This window comes from Carettochelys insculpta, chromosome 5 (assembly GCF_033958435.1).
Source record: "Carettochelys insculpta isolate YL-2023 chromosome 5, ASM3395843v1, whole genome shotgun sequence".
Classification (NCBI taxonomy): domain Eukaryota; kingdom Metazoa; phylum Chordata; order Testudines; family Carettochelyidae; genus Carettochelys; species Carettochelys insculpta.
Window position 1 is genome coordinate 12,228,547 of NC_134141.1, and position 23,112 is coordinate 12,251,658.

At 43.2% G+C, this 23,112-nt stretch overlaps 1 protein-coding gene across 1 annotated transcript; it reads left to right on the forward strand.

Annotated features, from left to right (window-relative positions):
• Window positions 1–1,788: 1,788 nt before the first annotated feature.
• Window positions 1,789–22,705, forward strand: DNAJC25 (DnaJ heat shock protein family (Hsp40) member C25). Its single transcript, XM_074994684.1, has 4 exons — window positions 1,789–2,116; window positions 10,063–10,215; window positions 14,455–14,925; window positions 16,332–22,705. The coding sequence occupies exons 1-4, from the start codon at window positions 1,802–1,804 to the stop codon at window positions 16,452–16,454; spliced, it is 1,062 nt and encodes a 353-aa protein (XP_074850785.1). The 5' UTR covers window positions 1,789–1,801; the 3' UTR covers window positions 16,455–22,705.
• The last annotated feature ends 407 nt before the right edge of the window (window positions 22,706–23,112 follow it).

A 23,112-nucleotide genomic window follows, 5' to 3' on the forward strand; every position in this document is an offset into this window, starting at 1 on the left:
GGCGCAGTCAGCCCACGACTAAAAGGCCCCTCTCAAGACGAGGGGGGGCCCACTAAAAAAACCATGGCCCCAAGCTAATGCGGGGGACAACAAAAGAGAAAACAGGGACAGGAGTGAAAGTCAAAGGTTTAAAAAGAGGGAACCAGAGGGGGACACCGAGCAGAGAACCCCGAACAGTGCCCACCGCTCCTCGAAGGCATCGAGGGAGCCAGTGGACACTGCCAGAGGAACTCTGCCTGGGTTCGTGATCGGAGGGTGGAATGGAAATAGGCCCCACAGTCGCAGGTCTCCCCCTCAGCCAGTCTCCTCTCCCTGATCTTGTAGATGGCTACTTTAGCCATAGCCAGGAGGAGGCTGACGAGGATGTCCTGCAACTTAGTGGGGCCACAGATGGGGTTGCCAGGATGAGGAGGTGTGGGGAAAAGTGCAGCCAGAACCTCAACAGGAGGTTCTGGAGGAGCTGCAACCTGGCGCACTTGACATAGATGTGCGCCAGGGTCTCCCTCATGCCGCAGAAGGGGCAAGTGTCCAGTGGGGAGGTGAACCGCACCAGGTACATGCCCGTGCTCACTGCCCCATGGAGGATCCTCCAGCTGATGTCCCCAGCGGGCCGCGGGAGACTCAAGCTAACTCTGCAGGGCAGATAGACCCAGGATGACAAAATCCTTCACCAGTGAAATACCTGTATCAGAAAAAATGCAGTTTGGGGGAATGCATGTGGATTTGGGCTACTAAAGCTGCTTATGCACATTTTTTCTTAGCTCACGCGCACAAAGGGGTAATAACAGAGAGGAAGCCGTGCTAGTCTATACACTATCAAAACAAAAAGCAGTCAAGTAGCACTTTAAAGACTAGCAAAATGGTTTATTAGGTGAGCTGTTTAATTTGCCTGAACATTACTTTAGTTTCACTAGAAGACAGGCTGTAAGTTTAAGAAAAAAAGTTAAAGACAAGCATCCAGGAGGGTGACCACTCCCCTTGTGTCCTTTATTAAGTACCAAACATCTCATATATATTCAATATAAGGATATTAAAAAGCATCTGTTCTGCTAAAAACTAAGCCACTCTGGACTGGAAAGAGGCGATGAGCGCACGGTTGTTGATGATGATGATATTCTGCTAAAACTCATTCATTTCAGGTAGTAATGCTGACAGGACTCGTGGGTGGTAAGAGACTGTGCAGGGGCAGTATATTGCAGGGAGCTGTCTAGGGTTCCCCGTTCCCCAAGCTTTCTCCTCGCGGTTGCCTATAATCTTATATAACATGGGTGTCTGCGCGGCTCCTTCATTCTGCGTGTTTCTATCAGTGTTACAAGGAGCTGCCGACTGGCTCTTGCAAATCACCACACACGTGTTGCGTGCTTTGCGGGGCGCCTCTGAAGCTCCCAGCAAGGAGCCGGGCTCGCTACCTCCCTGGGGCGCTGCAGGAAGGCTTTTGCCCAGCTGCGGACGTGGCACCAATTCAGGCATTGGATCGGACTCTAAGCGGGGGCGGTATAAGCCACGTTGTATTCCCCGGGCAGCCAGGCTCCACCCCTCCGCAGCTCTGGGGCGGTGCTCTGAGGTTTGGCCCCTCCCCCTCCTTAACTAGCCCCTCCCTAGCTCTACCCGCAGAGTCTCTCCTCCGAAACCACCTCCCCCTTGTAGCCCCGCCCCCTTCCGGCCCCGCCCACGACCCTTCGTTCCGCCCCACCTCTTTTCGTCCTGGCTCCACCCTCCCTCCCTCCTCTTGGCTACGTCCGTTGGCGTGGCCCCGCCCAGGGGCGGTGGGAGGAGGCGCGAGCGGCCGGCGGGGGCGGACATGGCGGCGGGACTGGCTGGCGGCGCGCGAGGCCGGCGCTGGCTGCTGTGGTGGCTGCTGGCGGCCGCGGCGCTGGCCCCGCGGCCGGCCCGGGCCCTCATTGAGGGCCTGTACTGCGGGCGGCAGGTGTGTTACGACGTGCTGGGTGTGAGCCGCGCCGCGAGCAAGGCCGAGATCGCCCGCGCCTACCGGCAGCTGGCCCGCCGCTACCACCCGGACCGGCACCGCGGGGAGCCGGCCGGGCCCGGCGCGGAGACGCTGCAGACGGCGCACGAGAAGTTCCTGCTCATCGCCACCGCCTACGAGACCCTCAAGGTGAGAGAGCGGGACCGCAGCCCCGGCCGGAGCCGCTCCGGTAAGAGACACCGCGGGGGGTGGGGCTCGGGGTTCCGTGGGTGCCCCCCCTAGCTGAGAGCTCAGGCTGCGGGGTACCGCAGGCTGGTCCTGGGCTGAGAGCGCAGGACTAATGTGTGGGGCAGGGGATGCCACTTACTGAGGCGCTGGGGTGAAAGCTTTGGGGGCTCCCCAGACTGCAGTGATAGGGGGCTATGCTGGGCGAGGGGAACAGGAGGAGGCAGCACAGGCAGTGCAGGAAGCGGGGTGTGCCCCCAGCTGGAGGGGCGCACCCCAAGTCAGCAGCCCTGGGGAAGGAAGGGAGATGTGACTTGGGGAGTTGGTTCTCAGTTGGGGTATGGCCCAAGTGGTTGTGACTGGGCTTCTGTTTTCATCAGCAGGACTGTCTGGTTCTGGGGCTATGGCCAGGTGTCAAAATCCAGTGGGGAAAGAGACACTGTGCCCTAACTGTGGTCACAGCAGGTCAGGACTGATAAGCTGGTGGGGCATGGTGGTGGAAGCCACCTGAGTAGCTGTCCTTTCTTGTGGCCGGAAGAGTAGGGCTCATCTGGAGTAAATTTCCATAAGAGCTGGAGCTGGTCTGGAAGGCGCATGAGGAAAGTAAGCATATGTGATGTGAAATGAGAGAGGAATCGTTTTGTTAGTATTAAAAACCTTTTTATGTTGATTAATTACAGCTGTTTGCATTGGGGGTCACATCACAACTGTGTTGTGTAAGTAAAGGTAACTTGCATAGGGGTGATGTATCCTAACCCTTTCAAAACACACATCTTACAGTTCAGCATTTCGTACATAACTTACTGTGATGAAAAAGTGGGACCTACAGCTCTGTGTAGTATTAACATTGAGTGTAAAATAGAGGCAGGTGCCTGTTGGCAGTAGGTCCTATAGAGTAGTTTCTAGTTGTAGGGTACTTTTAAAGCCTTATGCTCCTGTGCACATCTCTGGGCTGCTGAGAACCCTAGGGATGAGCAGACAAAAGGTGAGTGCCGCTTCTCCCTCCTCTTGCCCTGATTCCAAAGAAGCCCTCTCTTTAGGATTCCTGCTTTGGGTTCTGCCGATAGTGTTTCCTGCAATCTGTGTACTTGGGTGGCTGCCCAGGAGAGAGTCAAATGCTGCTCAGCTGATTAGCACAGCACCCATAATCAGCAGCATGTATTTCTACTGGTAGTGTACATCCACACGTTTTGGTGTGTGTAACAAAACTTATTTTGTACACATATGGGGGCAGAAAAGAGGGAACATTATTTGCACAGTTTTAGTGGTTGAGGGGAGCAAGCTGGATTAATCCAGATATTGTCTCCCTCCCAAAAAAAATAAACCCTGAAAAAGAGAACAGCGTACATTATTGTCTTCTACCTGAGGACAGCCATAGCAGAATAAATCACTGAAAATAAAGCTCCCACAGAAGTTATGCTTTTACTGTTCTGAAGGCAAGTTGTTCTCACATAGTGGACGAAAGGGTACATGTGTGAAGAATGCATGGTGGTATCTTTCTTTTAGGGTGTGATTTGTGCTGCATTTGTCTGGATCTTACTTTCAGCAGCCTATCAATGTGCTTTCTTATACTAGAAATTAGTCAGGAGTACTTGTACGTTGTTTGCTTTCTCAATAAATGATTAATCTTGCAGCTAGGAAGGGAGCTGCTCTCAATTTTCTATACAGACAACCAAATAAGTAACAATCTATTGGATGACCTCTTAAAGTTTTGGATAAACTGGGTTGTATTATAGTGGGAAGTGTAACATTTTGTATCTGAAGCTATTGAAAAATGTGCATTTTCATATTCCAATGTGCCCATAACTCATTGTAGTGTAACATCTGAAATAGGGGATTGCTTTTTGGAGCTATTGCCATCAGCAATGAAGGCTTGCCCAAAATATCACCTTGGGTATTACGTAAGGTGGAGAAATCTAGTGTGAACTTTGAAGTGATAGCTAACACACAGTGAAGAAGCCAGGCTGCACCTACCTATCTGAGATGAAGGTAGTTACTGAGAGAGACTCAATTGCTTGGATCGTACAGCATAAAGCTGGTGCTAGTAGACCAGGAAAAAGTCATGTTACTGTGCCTCTGTCTCTTCTAGTAAGACAAGGTATTTGCCACAGTAATTGTTCACTCTTGTTTTCTGACCACAAAAACTAGTATTCAGCATGAAGGTGAAAGCCTTGGCTTTAGTATCTGTTGCAGGTGTCTTGTTGTTGCAATCTCTCCTTTGTGCGAACATGACAGATGTGTGCCAGAGCCCCCCCAGGCTAGGTGCATGCTCTCATCTTGAGTGGATCTGTAGTCCTTTGTGACAGTGCATCCAATTGTATCTGGGATCTTCGACAATCCAGAAAAATTGCAACTTGAAGTGGTCATCAGGTTGCTGTCTTGCATGAAATGGGCCTAATCAGTCCAGAGTAGAAAGGAGGAGTTACTTCTCATGCCTTGCTTACAACATTCCTGCTAATGCCTCCCAAGTTTGCTTTTTTTGCAACAGTGTCAGACTGTTGACTAATATTTAGCTTGTGGTCCACTATGACCTCTAGATCCCTTTGTGCAGTACTCCTTCCTAGGCAGGTATCTCCCATTTTATTTGTGTGTATTGGGTTGTTTGTTCTTAAGTGGAGTACTTTGCATTTATCCTAGTTGAATTTCATTCTGTTTACCTCTGTTTCTCCAGTTCGTATGGCTCATTTTGAATTTTCATCCTATCCTCCAAAGAACTTGTAACCCCTGCCAACTTTGTATCATCTGCAACCTTTGAGTGTATTCTCTATGCCACTGTCAAAATTGTTGAAGTTGTTGAACATAACTAGACTCAGAACTGAGTCCCACTCATTATGCTCTTCTAGCATGAGTGAACCATTGGTAACTACACTCTGGGAATGGTTACTAACCAGTTGTGCACCCTCTAGGTAGTGTTTCCCATGTTTGTTAATGAGAAGGTCATGTGAGACTCTAACAGGCAGATTAAGTCTAGATATAGCATATTTAGCATTTAGCATTTCCCCCTTATCCACCAGGCCTGTCAAGGCAAGCTTATTAGGTTGGTTTGACAAAATTTGTGCTTAGCAAATTCATGCTGTTGTAGATGTTGGCAAATGAATTCCTTAATTATTTGCTCCATTATCTTTCCTGGTACAAAAGTTAAGCTGACTGGACTCTAATTGTCCTTACTTTCTTTTTTCATAGATGGGCACCTATATTTGCCCTTTGAATCTCTCCTGTATTCCATGACTTTTCAGAGGACTTCTAGTGGCCCAGTTATCTCTTCTGCCAGTGCCAGCGTTCCCTCTAATTTTTTTCCCATCCATGGGCAAAATAAAACTTATGTGCAGCGAGGCATGCATGGATATGCACTGCCAGTAGAGAAACATGCTGTCTACTCTGGGTGTCTGTGGGCACTCTGCTAATCAGTTGGGTGGCACCTAAATCTCTTATGGGAGGTGCTCAGCTTAAAGAGAACACTGGTCTGCTCCTTGAGTGTTCTAGGATAAACTTCATCAGGCCCTGGCAACAGCTAAATTGTTTAACTTATTATTTCTCTATTCTAGCTTCTGAACCAACCCCGTTGTCAGTGACATTCACTTAGTGTTTGCTGTCCAATCACCACCAGCCACCTTTGTGAAAAATTGGAAAAGAAAGTCACTAAGCTCCTCTGCATTTCCACATTTTCTGTTATTTTTCCTTCTTCTTTGAATACTGTCCCTGCCCTGTTCTTAGTTTTCCTCTTTCTTGCAATGTATTTGTGAAGTTTTGTTACCCTTTATCTCTCGATAATTTGAGCTTATTTTGTGCCTGTCTAATTTTACCTCTACATACTTGCTACGTGTTTGTGTTCATTCTTCATAATTGTACCTAGTTTTCACTTTTTGTAGGACTCTTCTAAATTTTTAGATTATTCAGGATCTCCTGGTTAAGCTAGGGTGATCTCTTGCCATATTACCTATCTTGATAAACAGTGGAATAATTTGCTGTTGTGTACTTAATAATGTCTCCAGTTGTTTGTCCTCTTATACCTTCTCCGGGAATCTCACCTAAAAAGTCTGATTTTGCTGAAATCCATAGCTTTATTTTGCTTTTTACCTTTTATTCTTCAGCTTTGTCTACACACATGGGAAGATGAAAGCTGTGGAGATCGATTCCCTGGCAGGGGAGATCAGTATAGCGGGTCTAGTAAGGTGCACTAAATTGACCATTGATTCTACTCTCATCAACTCGGTTTCTCCACCCAAATGAAGTGTAAGGGGAGTCAATGGGAGAGTTTCTCATTTACCCCACACAGTGGGAACACTGTAACTTGATCTAAGGTACGTTGATTCCAGCTATGCTATTCATGTTGTTGAAATTGTGTACCTCAGTTCAACGTTACCCCATTTTGTCTACCTGGCCTCAGAATCATGAACTTTTATTTCAAGATCACTCTTACCCAAGCTACCTTCCACTTTGAAATTCTCAGCCAGTTCCTTCCTGTTTGTCAAAATGAAATCTAGAACTGCCTACCCCCAAGTATCTTTTTCTGTCTTCTGAAATAAAAAGTTGTCTCCAGTATGTTCCAAGAACTTGTTGGATAATCTGTGCCCTGCCATGTTGTTTTCCCAAGAGATGTGTGACTGGTTGAAGTCCCACTACCACCAAATCCTGTGCTTTGGATATTTCTTTAGTTGTTTTTAAAAAGCCTCATCCACCTTTTTTTGATTAGATGGTCTGGAGTAGGCCCCTACCATGACATCACCCTTATTTTTAACTATTTTGTCCTTACTCAAACTCTCAATAAGTCCGTCTCCCATTCTCATCTCTATCTCAGACCAAGTGTATACATTTATATTTTTAATATAAGGTATCACCACCTCCCTTTTTCTCCTGCCTGCCCTTTCTGAGCAAGCTGTACTTTTCTAGACCAATATTCCAGTCATAAGTATGACCCACCAAGTCTCTGATGCCACCTGTGTTTATTTACTAGCATTACAAGTTCTTCCTGCTTATTCCCAACACTTTTTTTACAGTAATATGTAGACATTTAAGATACTGTTTTGGTTCGTCTCCTACCCCAACTCCAGTTCTGTCTTCTCTCCCTTATCCCTGCTATAACAGCCCATGCTCCCTCGCATTTTTGACTGTTCTCCCAAAGTGTCCATATTTTTGACTTAACTGTGGGCTTTGGTCACCTTGCCTTCTGAAACTTAGTTTAAAACCCTCCTCACCAGGTTAGCCAAGCTGTATCCAGACATGCTGTTTCCTTACTTGATAGGTTTACCCTATATCTGCTTAGCAGTCCATCTTCCTTGAACGGCATCCTATGGTCAAGGAGACCAAACCCCTCCTGGTGACATGATCTTTGCAGCCAGGTATTCACTTTCAGGCTGTATCTGTCTATGCATGGGTCCCCCACCCTTGACTGGAGGGTGGAAGAAAACCCCACCTATTCTCCAAATTCTTTCACCTGTACTTCCAAAGCCCTGTATTCACTTCTGATCTGCTGAGTGTCATAACGCACACTATCATTAGTCTCATATGGATGAGTAGCATGGGGTAGTATTCAGAGTGTCAAATGAAAGTCAACAATCTCTCCATAACGTCTTGGATATGGGTCCCTGGCAGGCAGCATACTCCTGGGATGCCATGTTGGGGGTGACAGGTGCATCCCACTATTCCCCCGGAAGAGAGGCTCAAACAACCATTACTCTACATTCACTCCTGGGAGTGATGACTGCAGTGTTTGGGGGTACATGGCTTGTTCTCTGCTTCCACTTTAGGGGATGATTGCTGATCTCATTGCTAGGGCAGCATAATGGTTTTCCATCATTATGGTGGGTGGGTTGGGAGTAGGGGTGGAGCACGCACCACTTGTTGCAAGATGTAACCAGCTGCCAGTATACTCCGTGTAAAAGAGCCATCTTCTCCTCCCCGAATGATGTGATGGTAGTCTTCTGTATCTGCACAGCTTCCTGAGCCTTGGCTGTCTTCACGTGAATACTATTGAGGAATTCCTTGTGGACACAAATGCACCTCAGTCTAGCCACCTCAACCTGTAGCTCTTCCAACTGTTTCCCGAGAGATCTTGCCAGCAGTCAGTACTACTGAATTAAAATTGAGAACCACAGCTCTGATTTTCCTGATGCTTGTTCATTAACCATAGTTCAACTCCTTTTTCTTGTACTATAAACTTAAAATATTTGAGTAGTTTGTAACATATTGACTAAGGAATTTCAGTCCAAAAGAAGTGTACAAAAATTGAAATAAACCAAAAATAGAAGCATAAACTGGAAGTGCCCTTTCAATTGTAACTGAAACTATACTTGGTAATTCTTGTTTATTCCTGCTAATGTTGACACTGCAAACAACACAAGATACCTAAATAAACAAGCATCAGGGGATTATTTGTGAAGAGTCCATTGAGAAGTAACAGAGAGGTAGCTGTGTTAGTCTGTACTCCAACAAAACAAAACAGCAGAAATGTAGCACTTTAAAGACTAACAAAACGATTTATTGGAGATGAGTTTTCATGGGACAGGCTTCTGATGAAGTGGGTCTGTCCTATGAAACTCATCACTGAATAAATCATTCTGTTAGAGTGCTACATTTTGGCCTTTTTGTTTAGTCTATTGAGAGAAATTCAAGGACCTTTACTTGCAACAGCACATTGGGCTACCCCTTGAGCTCAAAAGCCAGTGTGTTTTCTTGGAAAAATAGTGTTACTTGAGCTCTGCATGCAACTGTATAGTCTTTTCCTACCTTTCTTTATTTTCCTTTGGAGGGCTTCTTCGTCCATTACCAGTAGAATGAGGCACATTTAGTCTGGTACCTCTGGTTTTGCAGCCAAACTTCAGTAGAGCCTGAAAGGACTGATATAAGGGTTTTGGAAACACTTCTGAATCAGCACTGCTTCCCCCAGTTTGGCTTTATTACCCAGCAGTATGGAAGAAGAAGAAGATAGTAAACAAAACAAAATAAAATGTAATAATTCATAAATTAACAATGGGTGTTGGGAGGGGAGGACAACTGTGTGAAACTACCCAAAAGTTTTTTGAAGTAATGTTCCAGACTTTCCAAGTTAAATGCATTCCTTAAACTCAGTGAGAAAGGTAATGACTGAATGAGCTGGTGAGAAAAAAAATTATAATGCCCAAATATGTATAACTTGGCTGAGACAAGTTATGGGATGGGAAGTATAGTCTACACGTATTTTGAATGAGAGAGAAGAAAATTTTGTGCTGGGTGATACAAATGGTATAACTAAGACTAAACATAATTGAAATGAGATGCTTAGGCTAAATATCAGAGAAACTTGCAGAAGGTGAAGTCTACTAGGCTGTAAAAATCTCCCAAAGGTCATGATAGCAGTCCTGTCAGATGTTATATTTTGATTACTGCCCCTAAAAAAAAATTGAAAACATACTTAAAATATTAAGTGTATTTCAAAACAAACACAAATCTCACCATGCATTGACTCTAAGATGGATTAGAACCAGTTGATACCCTCTGTCACAGACTTCTAAGGCTGATGCTTTGTGCTTAGTATGTATCAAATTGTTAACGGCTTCAAAATTAAATTTCTTCAAACAAGCCAAGTATGCATTATTCAGTCAGGGCTATATATGTGTTTTAGAATAAATTAGGTTAGGTTACCAGAATACAGGAGAAGATTTGAAATTTCATAATGCCTGAAAAGCTGAAGTTTATTTTTGAATATTAGTGATAAAAATTTCTTAGTTTTTCTCTATATTTGTTGTAGAAATCAGACCAATGCAAATTTTACGATAGTTTTGTGGTTAACCATGTTTTAACACCAAAGTATAATTTTAATAACTAAAAATCACTTCACTACCAGAGCATCTCACAAATGTTCTATGTGACTTTGATTAAAAGCTCAAGGATATGAATCTACAAAATTTGTTTTAACTTTTTTTTCTTGACAGGATGAAGAAACACGTAAAGATTATGACTACATGTTGGATCATCCTGAAGAGTACTACAGCCATTATTATCACTATTACAGCAGGAGGCTGGCACCTAAAGTTGATGTCAGGATAGTGATTCTAGTCACTGTATGTGCCATCTCTGTGTTTCAGGTAAAATACATAGGTGCTTATGACAGTTCTTATATCTAGTTTTAAAACTGCAAAATAGTAAAATCTGAAGACTAGATTTCATTACCATTAGTAACTGAGGTGTTTTTGTTGTACAATTAGAAGGCTCCACCGTGTCTATTTAAGTGTTGTCTACTACTATGGTGTTCTGGGCAGATATTCATTCAGTCATATAAATCTATATCTTGGACCAAGGCTGGATAGTTAGTACCACTAACTTGTTTGGGGTTTTTTGGTACTATATATTTAAACGATAAGAATCTTGCATGCTGAAAAATAATCTGGTTCCATGATTCAAATACTAAAAGGCCGAACGGCCTAACCCAAATGTAGGGTTAGATGATTTCTCAGGGCTAGAGGGAGCCAATTTCTCACTTTGATATTGGTGTTTTAATAAGACAATTTTGAAATTCTTCTTGAATGTTTTAAATACATCCATTATTATAAACAATCATAATGGTCCTGATTTCATAGCTGTTAGAATAAGAATTTCCTTGGTTCAGGGAAGTCTTCCTCTTAAAATGCATGATTTTTCAATGTAGAAATATGATGTATGGGTAAAGTAGTACCTCTGTATGCATCTTTTCATTCTCACCTCATTAGCACTTAACATTATGTATATGGAAATTGTTCAAGACTTTTATAAGAGCGAAAATGTCTGGTGGTTAATATACCAGAGTAGAAGAAATGGTTGAACATTAGTCCAGGTATCTTGCATGGCTTTTTCCCCCAAATAACCCAGCTAAGAGCTTTTGATGCCTTAATGCCTACAGCATCATTTGTGGATCGTCAGCTGCCATACAGTTCTCTACCTCCAAGCAGTGTTTACTTGAACTGGTAGAACCATAAAGGCTTGTGCAGATACGTATCCTACTTCTCCTCAGCTTAGGTGACCATATCTCCTTGTCCCAAATACGGGACAGGGAGATACGGGGAGGGGAGGGGTGGGCGGCTCCTCCTGGCTGCGCCAAGCCCTGGTGAGCTGGTGCCCCATCTCAGCCCTGGGGGAGGGGTAGCTGCAGGCTCTCCTGGTTCTAGAGCCCTGGGGGAGTGGTGGCTGCAGGCCCCAGTCCCCGAGGGTCTAAATATGGGACAATTAGTCTCTTAAAGAATAGTTGGGGCGCCTTTTTGGTGTCCCAAATATAGGACTGTCCCGCCCGATATGGGACCGATGGTCAACCTACCTCAAGCCCACTTGGTTCAAATGGTGAAATTGCACTCTCCACTTATTCTTTTCCTTGGGTATAAATGGGGAGATGGGTTTTTGCCTGAAACTTTCTAAATTAGAAAGTCTGAAGTTTTGATTTTTTTATCAGTCAGTTACTGAGCTTCTACTGATGGCAAAGCCAAAATAATCTCACAGCTAGATCCATTTGGCTTTCTTTTGCTCTCTACAATCTCTGCTGGAGCTATTACCTTCTTAGCAGGAACTACACTTCATCTTTCACTGTGGGAAGTATTGTCCTGGTAAGGCCTGCTGACTGTGGTAACTATTTTGGTGAGTTAGGCTGAGAAAAGGCTATTTTTCCCTAGTTTTCTATCATCCTGTTGTCTGTCATCCCACCCTGGCTTCAGAATGAAGCAAGAGGTGAAGGGGGATTCAGTCTTGTAAAGCAAATATAATCAAGCTAATAAGATTGTCCTTGCATGAACTACTTTATTCAGCCATTTAAAATGGTTAACGCCACTTATAAAGGGCTGTACTACACTAATGCTTTAGTTGCAAATCTGTAATCTTTAAGAACATTTTTGTCTAGTCAAAAAGTGGTTCAGTCAACATGATGTTTCAAGTGAGGGGTAGGGAACCTTTTTGGGTTGGGGACTGCTGACCCACAGAAAAATCAGTTGGATCAAAAAAGTGAGAGAACCCACAAAACCCTCACTGATGTGGCTCCTGACTGAGACACCTCACTTTGCTCCTAGGTTCAGGGTTCAGTGTGTGGGAGGAGGCTGTGGAAGTAGACATGGAGTCTGGGTGGGAGGAAGGGTGAAGAGCAGACTGGCGTGGGTGTTTGGGGTCTGAATGGGATGGAGGTGGTGCCAGGAGTGGGCTGGGGTTAGGGGAGCTGGGTGGGAGGTAAGGTGCATAAATGGACTGGGCATAGAGGTGGGAGAGGTTCAGGAATGGTCTGAAGGTGGGGGGTCTGGGCAGGAGGGAGGGTACAGTAGAGGGGTGGGATCTGCCTGGGTGGGAGGATGCAGGAACAGGCTGCAGGTGGGGGGTATGGGCAGAAGAGGGGGTGCCAGGAGACAAGTAGGCATGGGGGGAGGGTCTGGGCGGGAGGGGGCTGCAGGAACAGGATCAGGTGGTCTGTGTAGGAGGAGACATGAGTGTGCTGGTTTATGGGGTTGCAGGGGGTTTACTGCCATATGCTGCCACCACTGCCATCCCTTCTCTCATCTGGAGGAATGGCAGTGGGGAGAAAAGCCCCCTGAGGAGCCTTTTCTTGCAGCTGCCAGGCATCGTCTTCCCCCCCCCCGCTGCTATGATTGGCTAGAATTCTGGCCAGTCAGTGGTGAGGGGATACAGCATCCAGGAAGTGTTGAGCTGTTGTATCCCCAGCTGGGGAGGAGAAGCAGCAGTGGCAACAGAGGCTTAGGCAGTGGTGGCAGAGCTCGTGGGCTGGATCTGACATCACCTTGCCTGTTCTGGCCTGCGAAGCTCAGGTGTCCCCACCCTGTGGTGGGCCAGATGCTGGGGAGGGGGAGCTCTGAGCCTCGGGGTCCAGGTCCAGCAAGCCATGGTCCTGTAGTTTCTCCACCCCTGTTTTAAACTAAGATATATAGTGTGCCAATCTAAACAGTGACTCATACTCTGACAGTGCCATCATATGGACTAGCTTGCTTCTGTGGAGAAAATCCTCTGTTGAATTGGGGTCTCAAATTTATTTTATGCATTACTTAATGTGTAATTTAATGCAACCCATATATCTGTTCGTAATAAACTTCCACTGATAGTGATGTTTGTATGTGGGAGAAATGATCTCACCATAACAGGGTTCCACTGTACTGGACAAGTAGAATTTCTATCAAGTGACATACTCAAAATATTGTGCTATCATCACTTTTTATTATGCAATGGATAAATAAACTCTGCACACAAATTAAAAAAAAAAGTATAAGCAGCTGAGCCCCTGTGCTTTAGTATAGAATAGAAGTATTTTCTTAACTGTTGTCATTCTGCAGCAAAACATGATACTGCTGGTAAATGAATTTCTGAACTATGCTGTGCAAGCTTTCCCTCCTTGCTCTGTAATTTCTTTGCATCACTGTAAGAATAAACATAACAGTTCCTGTTATGCTGTGTCATTAATAATATAGGGTTAAAAACCTGTCACTGAGACAGTCAACAGGAGAGGTTGCTCGTGTAATCCACAGTATAATCCTTTATAATGAAAATAACTTCCATATGATATAGTGTAGGATTATTATGAAAATAATCCTGCACTGTCATAAGCTCTGTCTCTCATTCGAGTGAAATAAAATGTTATCAGATTCTTCTTTTCTGTGTATGTTCTAGATTGTTAAATGTTTTCTTCAGCAAAATAACTACAGTAATCCCCTGGAATGTGCAATTTTTGATTTGCGCTTAACTCACATTAATGCAAGTTAAGGGAAAATTGAAAACACTCCAGCCCCCTACCGCAGTTATCTGCCCATACCACAGACAGGTGCTGTGGTGCAGCTTCTGTCCAGCTGGAGGAAGCCAGGGAGGAGCTGTGCCTGGCTCCTGCAAGCCCAAGGGAGCAGCCTGACTCCCAGCTCTCCCCGCATCCCCTCCCTGACTTAAGCAAAATTCAAGTTATGCAAGGGTGTGCAGGAACACAGCCCTCATGTAACTTGGGAGTACTGTACAGGGGTAGAGTCCAAGAAGTATAGATTTCTGATTCTGGGTTTAACAATGCTAACACTTCGTGGCATTTGTTCCCATACAGCAGCTGGCCCACAAAAAAGTTTGCAGCTGGTGTTGAGCCAAAGGTTTTGGTCTTTAGTTTAGCTCGGAAAATCACACTTAAGGATGTTTCTACACTTGCTGTTAACTTCCTGTAAGACCTTGGGCAAGTCAGTTCATTCCACTGCATCTGTAAAATGGTGATACTACCTATTTTACTAAATGTGATCTATTCTTAATTTCTAACTGATTATAGTGGATTTTCTTTTTTTTCCGTTTTGTTAACACTACTGCTGGAAATAACAAGCTGTTACTATTTTATATTCTAGTTCTTCAGCTGGTGGAGTAGCTACAATGAAGCCATCAACTACCTAGCTACTGTGCCAAAGTATCGTATACAAGCGTTTGAGATTGCCAAGCAACAAGGCCTACTGAACAGGGCTAAAGAAAAAGGCAAAAACAGGCGGTCTAAGGAAGAAATCCGTGAGGAAGAGGAAGAAATAATTAAAGACATTATCAAAAATAAAATAGATATAAAAGGTGGCTATCAGAAGCCTAAAATATATGATATCCTTTTGTTTCAAATCCTCTTAGCGCCTTTTTACTTGTGCAAGTATATAGCCTGGTATTGTTGGTGGATTTATTGCTTTAATATTAAAGGGCAAGAATATGGTAAGGAAGAGAAACTGTATATCATACGTAGATACATGAAAATGTCGCAGTCTCAATTTGACAGTCTGGAAGATAATCAGAAAGAGACTTTTCTTGAACGGCAGCTATGGATGAGAGAGAATTATGAGGTGAGTAGTTGTGGTGAGAATAAATGCTAAGTGCCCAATTTGACCATCTGAAAAACTGGTGTGCTCCTAGGATATGTCGTGATTGTACTGCATATAAGGCTGTGATTAATTTCTTGATATCACTCATTAAGCTTGAGATTTTTGGCAAAGATCCAGGGTTTCTGACCAAAGACCGTCTTGGTTTATCTGTTGTACTACAGTATCACAGCAGAATGTGCTGTGCCCCTGAGAATGCTCCCATAAAACCTCCAAAGCAAACGTTTATCCACACCATTTGGAATTGGTGTTTTTGTTTATCACTCTACCAATTCAGCTAGTTCCTGACTCCGTCCTCTTTGCCCTTCAGCAGTTCCAACTTTCAGTGATCCAGAGTCTGAAATACTACTTGCTGGGCAATTGCTGTTTTGTTCAAGTACAGTGCTCCATTGCTCTGGGTCAGAGACTCCAGAGAATACACAAGCTCTGTGCCCAAGTCCTGGGATGTTCCAGAACCTATTAAGTGCTAACTGTTGCTGTACAAGGTGCAAGTGAAGAATTATTCTTGTACCTAGAAATTTGTAACTGAGTACACATAAAAGCCCTTAGAATTCTTTAGAGCAGTAGATCTATATTTAAAAGTTTTCTGCCTTGCTGTGGTGATCTTGTGAGCAGTGACACCAGTGCTTTGTGTGTTATATGGTCCCTACATGCTGTCTACAGTTAGCCAATCCAAGGTATAGAGTTCTTCAGATCTCTTGTGCAGAAAATCTTCAGTTGCCATTGAGACACTATGCAATTATCCACTCTTGGAGGTCAGCTCTATTGACTGTATTACTAGAACGAGGCTAACTAGCTCAGAAGGAGGTGGAAAAAGTACTAGGAACTGAAAGAATCCCTGGTAACAGCAGTGCCAAATTGTAAACCTAGACAAGCAGGCTTGAAAGAGTTTGAAGTTAGCTTCAGGTGACTTCCGTATTGGCTTTTTCATAACACAGTGAAGGGAAAACTTGCAGTCTAGATCCAAGATTTACTGAGTTCTTTGAAACCTGTGTGTTTAGTACTACAGGTTGCACCTCCCTGGTTTGGCACCCTTGGGACCTGACCAGTCCTGAACAAGGTAATTGGCTGGACCAGGGGAGGTCCCTTGCCTCAAGTCCCATCTACGCTGCCATAGATCCTGAATCCAAAGAAATGTAACTGAAGTTAATGGAGCCGTTGGCCAAATGCTGAATTCCACCAGCAGTCTGTGTGTGGCCTGACTCTGGCAACTGGAGCTTGTGGTTTTTGAAAGGGGATGGTGGGGGGCAGTCTGCAGTTTGATTTATTGTGATGGGAGAAATAGCCTTTTCCTCTAATACGAGATTCACCTTGAGGGCTGACTTTCTCTTGGGCTTTATTGTAGGTAATTTTTTCTTTCTCCTATCCAGGTCTACAAGCAAGAACAAGAGGAAGAGCTAAAGAAGAAGATGGCCATGGACCCGCGATGGAAGAGATATAGGCGGTGGATGAAGAATGAAGGACCTGGAAGATTAACATTTATTGATGACTGAAGGCTGCCAAACAGTACTGATAAACTTGACTTGCAAAAATTTTTAATAACTAAATTTTCAGAGTTTTATCTGCTATACCTCGGCAGTAATCTAAAACTCAGGAATAACTTCATCAGGCAGAAAATTAGTATGAGTTTACCATTTTTATAAATAAAAACAAATCTGTTAGAGACTCAGTTCGTTGTTTATATTCTACTTGCTTGTGGAGCTGGAGTTCATCGATTTAAAGAAGTATTTGTTAGCATGTGAACCACCAACCCACTTCCTTACACCCTTCCAAAAATTTCTTGATGGAGTCTCTGCCATGTATTTTTGTTTGTCCCCTCCTTAAAACCTTATGGTTTGTACATGTAGTCAGCAGGATGTGTGAGAGCTCATGTAAAATCTATGTCAGGCAATTTTATGGCTCTCTATCCATTTTTCATCTCCATTCCTACCCAAAAGTTTCCAAAATCTGAGTGATTTTGCCAAATAGTGTATTTGATGTAGATTAAGCATAATGGGCTTATGGATGCTTTTTTCCATAACCTACCCAGTTGAAATCATGGACTTTATTCATTCCGGTAACCAGTGGTGTATGATTCTTCAGCTTTGTGATACAAATGAGCCTTAATTTTTCTTTGTTCTCCAGAAAGATACATTATTTGGATTTTGGTAGAATCTTAGATTTGGATTTTAATCTTTGTTCATTGAACTGTAGATACTTGTTTGGAACAAATGTACCAGTATTCTACTAAATATGACATATTACTTGCCCCATAGTATTCATAAAAGGGAAACTAATTCTTTAGTTTGTTGCCTTATGTAAATAAAAGTCTATTATATTATAACCCCAATCCATTTTAAATTCTAAAACCAAATTTACCTTTATAAATAAAATATTAACTTTATTTCTTGTCTGACTTTTGAAAATAGCTACTCCTCAAGTCATCTATGAAAGGGAAGAATGGGATATGTCCCTCTACTTCTGAAGATTTCACAAAAGAATTTCATTAGGAATTCAGCTGTTGTCTGCTTGAGAAGCTTCTATGGCTGTATTTCCATTAAGGAACCTTGCTGGTCAGAAGACTTAAGTGTAGTCAAGGCTCAAACTGCTATTAGTATTTAATTCAGTGCACAAAACAGGCATTTTCAGAGCCTTATGTATGCTATGGCTCTTGCTTACACCAGTGTTTCTTTGGCTGAACAGCTGGTGCCACCTGTTAGACTTTCTTTAAAATTTTCTCATTCAGCTGAGGCTTTGAATGGTTCGAGAAGTCATGAAATGACTGAGATCTGGAATGAAAGCTGAACGGTTGAGAGGGGCAGGAGGGGGTTAGTCAAACTGGTAAAATCTCCCAATAACTATTTAATTCCAATAGTTGTTCAGTACTTGATACAGATTTAGCATCATCCACACTTCTGTTACGATACAGCTCTGTCTGAGACATGCAGAAGGTCTTGCTGTGAAACCAGGGAAGACCACACTTGCTATTTCAAAGGTTAAAAGTGATGGAGTGGAGGGGAAACTATTTTTTTTGCTTTTGTGTCATAAAAAGTTACCATTTAAAGTCCATTGAAGGCCACCTTTAAAAGTACATCCTGTGAAGTGGTAAACTTGCTAATGATGTAAATCAGGCCTGTTTGCTAACCAATTAACAATTTAATTTGCATGTGTTACCTTAAAAGAATTGACAGAAACTTGTTTTGCTAATAGGCAGTGCTGCCCTTAGCCTGACCCTCACTTTGGCAGGAACCTTTTAAGGTAAAACCTGGTGTGTGAGGGGGAAAGGGTGTGTCCCAGAGTGAGCTTTCTGTGCTCCTATGAGGGAACACTGCAGATACCATTCTTAAATACCTAGCAGGGAACAGGATCACTGCCAGGTAGACCTGTTCAAGTATGGGGGTGGGAGGTGCAGCTCCAGCAGCCCAGAGCTCCAGGGAAGTAGGGTATGTGCAGCTACTTGACAGAAGCTTGCAGCAGATGGGGCAGCCTTTCCCCCTGAGGAGGGCAGGGGGGAACCCACCAGCTATAGCTGGTGTGTAGAAGTTGAGGCAGAGACAGGAAAATGAATAATAGTCAGAAACTTCAAGAAGCAGAGGAGTAGGGAGTAGTAACAGAGAGTAAGCCGTGCTAGTCTACACACTATCAAAACAAAAAGCAGGTCTGAAGAAGTGGGTCTGTCCCACGAAAGCTCACCTAAGAACTATTTTGCTAGTCTTTAAAGTGCTACTTGACTGCTTTTTGTTTTGATAGGAGTAGGGAGGTGAGAGGAAGAAGATGCAAATTCTGAAGATCACACGTCCCATCTGATGAATGGGTGAGTGTGGAATCAAACTGCCGGGGGAGCTGCCAGGTGGCTGTACAGTCAGGGTAGGTCTGTGCTGCAATTATACGCCAGAGGCTGACTTTTGCCAGCCGTCAGACTTGTGGGGCTCAGAGCCTGTTTAATTGCAGTGCAAATGCTTTGTGGCCCTCTTGCCTTGAAGGTCCCAGAGCATAGGCTTCACTCTGAGCCTAAACATCTGTACTCCAATTAAACAACTCTATCCCAAACCCTATGAACTTGCATCAACTGCCATAGGCCAGCCATTGGTTTTTAACTGCACTGTAGACACATCCTTAGTGAAAAGAAGTTAGCTGTGCTCAGATTAACCTAGAGCAGGGTTTGGCAACCAAGATAACAAAAAAGGCTGAGGTTTTTTTCAAATTCAGTGTAAAGCTCAATAATTCAAGAGCCACAATGCATGTAAATAGGAGATGATCATTAATAAATGTCAATCCATATTTTTTATAACCCCCCAGTTTTAAGAACAGAGCGCACATTTGAAATGCAATACGTGTTTACTGCAGGACGTTCACAAACTTTTTACATATTCTATTTCCTCATCCTTTGTGTGTTTACCCTATCTTCCTGACTTTCACTCCTGAAACCACGTTACTTATGCCAACTTTACTTCATGTTTAATTTCAGGTTTTTTTCTTAAAATGCATGTTGCCTTTCACAGCAGGAATGCCGCACGCTTCCTTTTAGTTGGCAAAATCAACACTTTTTATTAACACATTTAAAATACAGATATGGTATCCTATCCCACAATGCAATGCACATATTAAAGGGGGACGTTACAGGATCATGTATCACTTGCTATTTTTATATGAGCTGTTTGTTGTTGGGCTTTTGTACATTCACTGTATCAAAAATAAGTTTTTTGTTTTGTTTTTGAAGTTAGCAATTATAGCATTGTGAGCCACAAAGAAGTCCTTAAAGAGCCACATGGGACTCCCATGCTGCAGGTTGCAGACCCCTGACCTGCATATGGGGCTTCCACGCCACAGGTTGCGGACCCCTGACCTGGACAGCTTCCATTTTCCTTGTCATGCAGAGAGAGTCAAGCCACGGGATGCAGACCAAATTTACAGTGCCTTGCTGCCTTTGACTGTGTTGGGAACAGAGGTTAGAAAGAGCCAATGGGAATTTTGTGTTCTGTTGTATATAGCAATAGCATCCCCGTAAGCTAAGGTTGCCTACATAATTCCATCTTAACATCCTATTTTGAGTCCAGGCAATGTTCTCACCATATGTTTAAAAAAATTCTTGGAGTTGGGGAGATGAGGATGATTTGATTAGACTGGTAGCAGGGCAGGGGGTTCTGGGTATAATAGGAAAATACCAACTTTTACTGATGTCTGCGTAAGCTAGCTCTGGCTTTAGAATTCAAGTAAGAACTTATTTTTAAATGACAGAAATAGTTGGAAGCAAATTTCCCTCCCCCCCCCCCACCCCGGTCATAAAGACACTTGACTGCAAATTGACCAATTGCAATTGAAAGTTATCACAGGATCAACATCAGTTGCCTGGTTCATGTATGTATATTATTTGCTAATGAAACTGAGGCAGGGTTAGAACATATCCTTTCATTTCCAGATTGCTTTTCTGATTCTTTAAAGCGCTGAACGTTCAAAACATTTTGCAGGAAACTTTTATCCAGCAGCCCTGGGACTGGGAGGTTGCCGGTTATTCAAATATTCTGGTTAATAGAGGTACTTAGCAATGCATACCACTTAAAAAAAAAAAATTATGAAGAAACAAACAAATGTATGCAGAGTACTTTATTTACCAGCAACAGTAGTATTGCACACTGTAAACTTATACTGTATTTGCTGTTTTTATTTGTATTTTCACTATATGTTACTTATGGATTACTTTACTGAAATTTACTTATGGTTAAAATGCTGGTTATTTGAGAGTTCCAGATGATAGAATGCTGAATACAAAAGAGTTTACATTATAAAGCTTGTGGTTTTGGAACAGGGCCAAGAGACTAGTGGGGAAAAATCATTTAAAATATCTCCTCACCACTACCAAACTCCACAAAAGAGTGCTGATGTGGAATAAAAAATGCCTAATCAGTGAAAAATGCCCTCCTGAGCCTTAGAAAGGCTTGTCAGCTGCTTTCAAGCATAAACCTGACTACCATCCCTTTAGCTTCTTGAATGTCTGATAAATATGTAATGCGTGAACACTTTTTTGTTTATACCTTCTCAGTTATTCCTTCCCACCTATTCACACTTTTTCAGGATAGTCTCTTTAAATGATCCTTGCATATGTTCTTGCATCTAATGTACACCTGGTCTTGTGGAATCTGTAGCCTTTTACAATCCATTGTGTATTTTTAGATCAAAGGGGTTTACTGCTCAGCAGATTTAAGTTGAACCAGAGACTCGCCCTCGATTTTGGTGGTGTTGGTAGGGCATGTTCTCAAAATCAAGCCATTTCCAGTAAATTGGGATCTAGCCACCTTATGCAGAAAATTGTCGTAAAAATACTCTCCATATTTATTTGTGCTGTGATGCTTTTGTCCATTGAAACAGATTTTTCTTTCCTTTCTACATTAACTTCTCTTTCTATTTGTGTTTGTTCCCATATCCTTAACTCTTTTTCTTGACAGATGAGCACAACCAACTCTTTCCGGCCCATTTTTTGGTATCCAGTGTTCCCAGTAAGCTGAGTGCTTGGGCAGCCATGCAGGAGAGATTCGAGTACCCGACTCTCCCCACAGGCTGATAGCATTCCATTTGATTGATTTTGTTGCCCTTTTCCACAAAAACAACATAGCTCATGGACAGTCTTGTCATCCAGCTTTTCCAGTCTTAGCTGGAACCTCCTCCTTCCATTCTTTATCAGCTTTTGTCAGTTTGCGCAGGAGGAAATCACTGTTGGGGTTGTGAACGGTTTTCACTCCTGTCCTGTAGCTATTCCCATTAGATCTGTGTTGTTTTCTGGTGGCAGCAGGCCAACTGATTGTGCATAAACACTGACTGAGGCACCCAGCTCCTCTTGGTATGGATCAGTATTTGGTGTTCTACTCACTCCCAGCTCACAAGTGGACTCACAGCACAAATTGCAATTTGTGCTAACACTGGAAACCCTCACAAAGAGAAGCAGAACGAATAGATCAATAGTGGACCAATGGCAGGATATTTCCAAGCCACTTGTTCCTTGATCAGTAAAGTAACAGCTGACCCAACTTTCAAGGATCAGAGAATTGACAGCTATCATTATAAAAAGCTGACAGTTGGACACAGTAAGGTCTGCTGTAAATTACAGTACACAAGGTATCACACCATTTTTTGGAATCCTCTGTCATTAGCGCTTTGTCGTGTGACTAAGTTAGATGGTGTGGGTATGGTTGGAGAGGTCTTTTGCTAAGTCTTTTTTTTTTTTAATTACAGCAATTCAATCTTATGTTTAAATTTGCTTAGAATTAACAGTTGCCTCCACTATTCAAAGGATTTGAAAATAATATCTCTGACAACCTCACGCCAAAAAAGCTTTAAATATGAATTTTCAGTTGCTTCCCAAATATTCGTTGGTGGAATCTGTTTATATATGGGAACAGGAGGCTTGGAGGCAGAGTTGTTCCTTGTGGTATTCTTGTGGTGTGATTAAACTGACACGCCTTGAGGTTGGTACCCATTGGGGGCCAATGAATTAGATGAGGATTGATGACAATGCCTTTCTTTAAAAGTATTTATAAATTAGAAGCTCAGAGAGAAGTGGAAGCCTTATGGAGAATGGAGATTGATTTATACCATATAGCAGGGGTGCAGAAAGGAGGTAGTGGGACCCCCCTGGGAAAGGTGTGAAATTTTGTAAGGGGGCAGGACGATCAGCGGGTGGGTCTCAGGCTCATCTATCTCTTTTAAAATGTTGAAATGTGTTCCTGTTTTTGTGTATTCACATTTATGTACTGATTAATAAAATTTTGTATGTTCTACACACTTGTTTTCTTAGACATGCTAAAAGGTTTTTGTTTTTTTTTACATGAACATAACTAAAATGTCCATTGGTTTGGATGACATTAGGTTGGTGGAGCCCTGCTAATGGCAGGGACTAAAAGTGGGGCCTGACATAAAAAGTTTGCTCATCCCTGCCATATACAGTAAACCCTTTCATATCTGGCAGCCTTGGGACTGGGCAGTTGCTGGATAGTCTAATATGCTCGGGACTGTTTGCTGTGTGGGGCGCCACTTTGGACAGCTCACATGCCCACACATTTCCATTAGTCTATAAGGTGCTCTAGAACCCCTGGGTGCTTTTGCAGATCCAGATTAACATGGCTACTCCTCTGATAATGGCCATACAGTAACCTGCTCTTGGTTAGGTGCCTTGGCATG